Source organism: Eubalaena glacialis, chromosome 4 (assembly GCF_028564815.1).
Source record: "Eubalaena glacialis isolate mEubGla1 chromosome 4, mEubGla1.1.hap2.+ XY, whole genome shotgun sequence".
Lineage (NCBI taxonomy): Eukaryota > Metazoa > Chordata > Mammalia > Artiodactyla > Balaenidae > Eubalaena > Eubalaena glacialis.
This window is the reverse complement of record NC_083719.1, coordinates 132,312,521-132,320,084: the sequence shown is the minus strand read 5'-3', so window position 1 is coordinate 132,320,084 and position 7,564 is coordinate 132,312,521. Positions and strand designations below refer to the sequence as shown.

The 7,564-nt window shown below is 39.1% G+C and overlaps 1 protein-coding gene across 1 annotated transcript; it reads left to right on the top strand.

Annotated features, from left to right (window-relative positions):
* Positions 1 to 4,658: 4,658 nt before the first annotated feature.
* LOC133090095 (large ribosomal subunit protein uL22-like) lies at positions 4,659 to 5,218 on the top strand. The gene has a single exon (XM_061188368.1). It carries the CDS (start codon positions 4,790 to 4,792, stop codon positions 5,216 to 5,218), a length of 429 nt encoding a protein of 142 aa, XP_061044351.1. The 5' UTR covers positions 4,659 to 4,789.
* Positions 5,219 to 7,564: the final 2,346 nt, after the last annotated feature.

Below are 7,564 nucleotides of genomic sequence, written 5' to 3'. Positions count from 1 at the left end.
AAGACAGTTGGGACATCTTCAAGAAATGGCACTCCATTTAAAGTCTTAGAACACCATCTAAGACACCATAATAAGAAATGTTACCATCTAAAAGAGGTATGGTGCTTTAGGCTGGAGGAAGACTACTTACAAACACTGACTATCCAACATAACTGAAATGGAAATGAGAAATGCTGTCGAAAGAGAAAGGGCTATCAGCCCGATTTGTCCTGCCAATGCCAAATCAACTCATTTATTCAACACAGATTTACTAAGCTCAAACAAGGGCATCAAGCTTTGCATGCAGTGATGAATTGGATGTGCTCCTTGTCCAGTCTGGTGGGACAAGGGCAGAGGCTGCACATTATCAGCTCACCAGAACGCTGCTTGCTTCGGGCTCTGTGAATGTGCTTGCTAAGTGCTAGGGGAGCTGAAGGGGGCGGGGGATGGCTCCATCAAGTCTAACCGATTCTCTACAACTCATCAGAGCATAAATCCATCACAAGTATATAAACTGCCAGTTTAGATCAGACTTAGACCCCCCAGATCAACATTTTGTATCGGGCAGTGATATGTACCAAGTGTATGGGGAAGAAACACAACTATCTTCCTTGGTGATAGCATGAAAGTTTGGGGCTATTCCTAGGGTCCTTATATTCTATGTCTGAAATGTTACATTTAGTTAAGTTACTTCAATTCTAGAATACAGTGTGAGAAAGGATATAATCAGAGTCTACAGAATCAACAGCAGTCTGGATAAGATTAATTTGAACTTGATATATCAATTCAGTGAAATCTATCAGTCCAACCAGTGTTTGACAACTGGCAGGCAAAGCAACCAATTGATTTGCCATCATTTTCTTTCTATAATTGGCTGCTGCTTGATGTAGTACAGTGGAAGAAGATCTGGATATTTAACCAAAATGCCTAAGAGGCAGCAAGGAGTAAATGAAAGGCAAGGTCAAACTGTGTGACATTAAGTTAATGAACCTCTCTGAAACTTAAATCCTGCCTTGACAAAAAGGTGGATAGTAAGAATACCTACATTAAAGAGTTGATCTGAGGATTTAATGAACCAGGTGTGTGTGGTCCCTGGTTCATGGTATTTTAATAATAATAATAATAAGTAGTAGTAGTAGTAGTAGTATTGATAGTAATAGTAGTAGCAGTATTGCCACTGTTGTAATTTATGTTCTAAATCTGTTACTTGTTTTTTAGGTATGTCTCCATTGATAGGATCTTTCACTCTTTTTGACTTTTCTCTCACTTAATCTGTAAGACAGCAGTTATGAGAGCTGCCTTACATAACCCACAAATTAATTCAAGAAGTAGTTCTACTTGATAGGTGTATGCCAGTCACTAAGGCTATAGAGATGAACAAGACATGATTCTTGCCCTCAAGGAGTTTCAGTCTAGTGAGGAAGGTAGACAAGCAAACAGACAGTGGTAAAATAGGATGAAGGCTTCATAATAGGCAATATACAGGCTGAGTGTGGATGTCCACAGAAGGACCAGCAGGCTTCCTGAATGAGAGTTAGCCACAAAAGCGTTTTTGGCAGAGGGAATAGATATCCAAAGGCTGAAAAGGCAAGAAACAGGTGGTGATTTAGCAAATAATAGTTTAGTGTGGTGAGAAGATAGAATCCAAGGAAAAGAGAGATTAAATAAATTCTGGGAAGGTGCATAAGGGCCAGACCAGGAGAGCCTCTTAAACCATATGAAGGAGTTTGGCCACTACCTTGAAGTATCCTGAATACAAAGTTGGTATTAGAAACAAATGTTAAAATCTAAGTACTCTTTAATTCTAAAATTCTATTCAAATATTGTCACTATCATCAGGTACACATGGATTAAATGTCAGCTGTTGTGCACAAGGACACTGCTATGAACTGCAGGTTTGTGTGTCCCAAAATTCATGTGTTGAAATCTTAACCTCCAACGTGATGGTTTTTGGAGAAGGGGTCTTTGGGAGGTGATTAAGTCATGAGGATGGAACCCTCATATGGGATTAGTGCCCTTATTAAAGAGACCCCAGAGAGCTCCCTTGCCACTTCTACCATGTGAGGACACAGACAGAAGACAGCCACCTATAAACCAAGAAGCGAGCTCTCACCAGATATCAAATCTGCCCATGCCTTGATCTTGGACTTCCCAGCCTCCAGAACTGTGAGAAATAAATTTCTGTTGTTTATAAGCCAACAAGTCTATAGTATTCTGTCACAGCAGCCTGAACAGACTAAGACTGGAGTTCATCTCATTTTCTCCGCCTCTCTAACACACACACACGCACACACACACCACAAAGAAAAAAATAATAAACTATCACACGACTGCTTGCAATTGTAAGTGTGAAGTCCTATGCCTGTTCACTGCCTGCAAGAAACTCAGGAGGTCAATGAAATGAACTATCATTGCTTTGTGGCAACAGCTGCTGTCCATGGTTCTACTCTTACTAATTTTATGTCATCAGAATGCAAGAGCTCCCAGATAGGCTGGTCTCCTGTCTCCAGGTTTGCTTTCCCTTGCAGTGAAGCAGTGTTGCCCAGAGAACTGAATGTGAGGAAATGGAACCACTGAAGTTCCTAGACAAAAATTAATGGTGCCATTTTTTTTCAATGTAAGCCTAACCTTAGAACTTTTGTTGTCAACCATTCATAAATGCTGCTGTCAAATGGGCATGCAGCCTCAAAGCCCTAGTGAGGCACCAACTAATGGTTTATATTGCCACTAATATATTACAAAAGGCTTGAACATTTAGTTAAAAGTAAAAATGGAGAATTTGGGGGAGGTGCCAGAGAGGTAAATTGGGAAGAACTCCATGGCAGAAGAAAGGAGTCTTTGATGCATGCTGGGGTACAATATATGTGTACCACTTTTAATTGTTCTTTGGGTTGAAAATTGCAGTTTCTGCATCTGAGCCCTTTCAGAAGAATTAATCAGAGGAAATCTGTAAAGTTTTCCCATACGTAATAAAACATGCCTCCACAAAGCTTCACAGAGGAAATTATTATAAGATGGTCAGCCCGTATGTGAGATCACACCTGTGCTTTCCATTCTGGAGAAAGAGCTGGGGAACTTGCCTAGTTAATCTTGGAAAAGAGACTGATTTTGTCTTCTGAAACCTTTTCTCTTGTAAGTTAGTTCTCTAGACTTTGACAATCACAGTTACTTGGCTGATTTATTTGAAAATGCTGATATTCCTGGTGTTCCTAAGGCTATATAATAGTATAAATTAATGACAATTTTGACAATTTTATTGAAACTAATTTTTAGTTTTTAGACTCATTGGAATAATTATTAGAATAATTTACTGAAATTAATTTATACCAGGTACTATAAATAAGACAAGCAAATAACGAATCTGAGACTATAAAAATCAAACTGAAATATGCTACATCATATTCTGGAGCTATACCACACATCCACAGGAACACAAGTCTAAGAAAACTAGATGTAAATACATGAATTCTTAGAGAAAAGTGCTTCCAGTTAAAAAGGGTAGTCTTAAGAGAATGGCAGGGTAGAGGTAAGGGTTTTTAGAGAAATCTCCCTGCCAAAAATTCCTGCCAAATGCCTTGGCATTACTTCAAATTATTGAGTTTCTGCCTTAGAAACCTTAATGTCTGATTTATAAATCCTTTCTATAGAATCTTTTCAGGAGTATGAAAACATTCACTGGTTTATACAAAGCTAGGTTTAAAGACCTATTCAGTGCATCATTTTGCTCACATTGGTCACATATGTACAAGCTAAACAGATTTGTAAGAGGAGAGATAAAATGAATAAACTTATTCCAATAAGTTAGGGAAAAGGACCTCCAAGTATTCAGCCAAATGCAATATTGGAATAGCTGCTTCAGAGTGAATCCTGGAAGATGGAATATATAATCAAAGGTGTTATACCAAATTCCAACTGTCAAAGTAAAACTGACTGCACTAGACTGACATGACACACATAGTAGTTCAAGTGGTCAAATTAGAGTAACACAACAAGTTTCTATTCATTACCATGCAGATGACAAGTCCTGAACTAAATGTTGTGAAAAATAAAAACTTACAAGACATGGTGTTGTCCTTAAGAAGATTTCTATCTCCCTGGTGAAATAAGATTTAAATACAAAACCTAAGTCAAATTAACATAATCTAGCACATAATGAAGGACAAAATTTTCATCAATCATTAATTTATTCTACATTTGTTGAATGCTTATGGGACAAGCAATATACGAGCCACTGAGTATAAACAATGAATCACACTTAATCCCTGCCCTCAAGAAACTCACAGTAAGAAGTATTATTTTCCAAATTGTTTTCCATGGACAGTGAAACTTCTCAAACCGCTTTGACAATGGAAGACTTTTTTCCAGAGTCTGAAGAGTATTCTTCAGAGCTATGTAGGAAATGTTGGTTTCAATCCAGGAATGGTACAAAAATTTAAGTAAGGAAAAATTTCTAGGTTATACTTTGAGAAGTCTTTATGGATTTTAATCAAAGCACTGGATGATGGATAGACCTTGGACTGGTAGGTAGATTTAAGGCAAGGAGAGCTCATAATATGTGCAGGGTACACGGTAGATGATACTTAAAATGACTGGACCACCTAAAAATGGTAGACGATACTTAAAAAATGACTGGACCACTTAAAATGACTGGACCACTCTTCCTTTTCCGGTAAGCGGCCTGAGGTGACCTCTAAAAATGGTTCGCTATTCACTTGACCCAGAAAACCCCACAAAATCATGCAAGTCAAGAGGTTCAAATCTTCGCGTTCACCTTAAGAACACTCGTGAAACTGCCTAGGCCATTAAGGGTATGCATATCCGAAAAGCCACCAAGTATCTGAAGGATGTCATTTTAAAGAAGCAATGTGTGCCATTCTGTCGTTACAATGGTGGAGTTGGTAGGTGTGCCCAGGCCAAACAGTGGGGCTGGACACAGGGTCGGTGGCCCAAAAAGAGTGCTGAATTTTTACTGCACATGTTCAAAAATGCTGAACTTAAGGGCTTAGATGTAGATTCTCTGGTCATTGAGCATATCCAGGTGAACAAAGCCCCCAGGATGTGGCACAGGACTTACAGAGCTCATGGTCAGATCAACCCATACATGAGCTCTCCCTGCCACATTGAGATGATCCTTACTGAAAGAGAACAGACTGTTCCTAAACCAGAAGAGGAGGTTGCCCAGAAGAAAAAGATATCCCAGAAGAAACTGAAGAAACAAAGATTTATGGCCTGGGAATAAATGCCTCAAAAAATAAATGCAAATAAAAGTAAAAAAAAAAAAAAGAATGGATCATCACAGGTCCTCAGGCAGAGTAGTGAGAAATAAAATTTGATAGGTGAATTGAGACCAAGAGTGGAGGATCTAAAACCCCGAACTGAAAACTTCATTCTTTATTAAGAAAGTGACATGGAAAAAGCCCTATTTTTAAGAAGCAACCTAGCCATGATAGTTCAGTGTAACCTGCACATAAAGAAAAAAGTCTGGAATAAACTCAGAAGATAACCAGACCCAAACTCTCCCTGAAGAATGGATCAACATGACTGTAATGACAAAAGTTCAAAAAATGATACTTTACATAAGAAAACATGCTAAAATTAGATAGAAATAAGGCAAAAGATGTAGAAAAGTTTAATTTGCTTTTCAACAGCAGAATCAGTCTGGGGCACTGGAAAGGAGACCATCAATCATAAGGGCCAGAAAGCATTGGACTTTAACCTTTGAGGTCCATTGAAGGCAACATGATATAGCTACAAAACTGCTTGAGCTGTACACTTGTGCTGACTGGGTTCAACCGCATTGCTGTCATTTACTACAGTTTTATTCCTATCTAAAATATTTCTTTTGGTTATATGCAATCACTTACATTCAAGAAGGTTCTTCAATGCATAAGCTTTAAGAAATTTTATATCTTCATTTTTTTTTAATTTAATTTAATTAATTAATTAATTTATTTATTTATGGCTTTGTTGGGTCTCCGTTTCTGTGCGAGGGCTTTCTCTAGTTGCGGCAAGTGGGGGCCACTCTTCATCGCGGTGCGCGGGCCTCTCACTATCGCGGCCTCTCTTGTTGCGGAGCACAGGCTCCAGACGCGCAGGCTCAGTAGTTGTGGCTCACGGGCCTAGTTGCTCCGTGGCATGTGGGATCTTCCCAGACCAGGGCTCCAACCCGTGTCCCCTGCATTGGCAGGCAGATTCTCAACCACTGCGCCACCAGGGAAGCCCCTATATCTTCATTTTTTACACTTTATTTAGTCTTTCAACAAATATTTTCCAAGTATCGATTATACATCAAGGACTGAGCTAGGCACTGGAGGTTCAGCATTGAACAAGACAGACATGACTGCTGTCCCGGTGGAGCTCACATTAACTACAGAAAAACTTTTTTTATTAATGTACAGAAAACTAAGAATACAGCCCTTGCACCATTTTCATAGTACAGCTCACCATGGCAGATCTAATGTCTTCCATGGTGTGATGCATAGATGTCAGAAACGAGAAGGATGCATTAATTTACTGTAGATAATGACTAGACATTGAAAAGAAAGTATGAAATCATTGATCTATAGTAAAACCAGCAACTGACTTTTCTTGCTATTCAGAGGACGTGATAATCATCACTAGCACTTAGAAACAGAATGCCAGAGTTGGAAAGGTTCAGAAAGATCAAATCATTCTACTTTGCATTTTTACCGATACAGGAACTAAATCCAAAAGAGCATAAATGATCTGTCTAAGGCTCCATAGCTATTCAGAAACAGAGAAGGAACCAGAATCAAGATGCCCTTTACATCAGCCCAATGCTCTTTCCAATACACTAGAAAGGACACCATTTGTTAAAACAGTGAGAAAGTTGGAGATTTTAGAGCAGACCTGTGATATTTATCTGCATCATCCTTCCATTTGGAGAATTACACCTCCCTTTTCATTGTCTTCTAACTCAGCTCACATGATTTGGCTGAGGCTCATACAGACTTTCCAGCCTTCCAAGTCACAGGGAGGTCACATTACACAGGCCTTGCCAATAAGAATGCTTCGTCTTCTCTAGACACACTAATGGGTTCAGGGATGGGTACATGCCCCAAGCTAGGTCAGGTGATGTCCTCCTTAGGATTTTTGCCTGATTATCAGGAAAGGTATTTCCCTTCCTCTAGAACCATAAACCATATGGATTGCGAAAGTCTGGAACTCTTGGAGCAATGTTCTCTGCCACAGGGATAGAGCCTGCTAGGAAAAAAAGCAAGTAAAGCAGAACCAAGAGGTGAAAGGATCAAGCAAGAAATGTCACGAGTAAGTCACCTGGATCCAGCCTGGCCTGAAACAAGACCTCCCCCAGACTTTTCTGTAAAATGAGCCAATCAGTTCTGTTTCTTAATCTAGTTTAAATTTTTTCACTTACAACTTTTTAAAAAAGGTCCCCAAAATACATGTACTAAACGTCTACTTTCAGAATACACCCAGTACTATGATCTCCAACTTGAAATGTCTTTGTAGCACTATCCAAAAAGCCCATAAATTTGATGGCCAAACCAAGAGTTTCTAAGATGCCTAACAGGAAGTGTTAAGGATGATTTATTAGTAGTTACTT

What these genes read in the sequence shown, in the direction of transcription:
- LOC133090095 (XM_061188368.1), top strand. Translation starts at nt 4,790, where the DNA reads ATGCATATCCGAAAAGCCACCAAGTATCTGAAGGATGTCATTTTAAAG.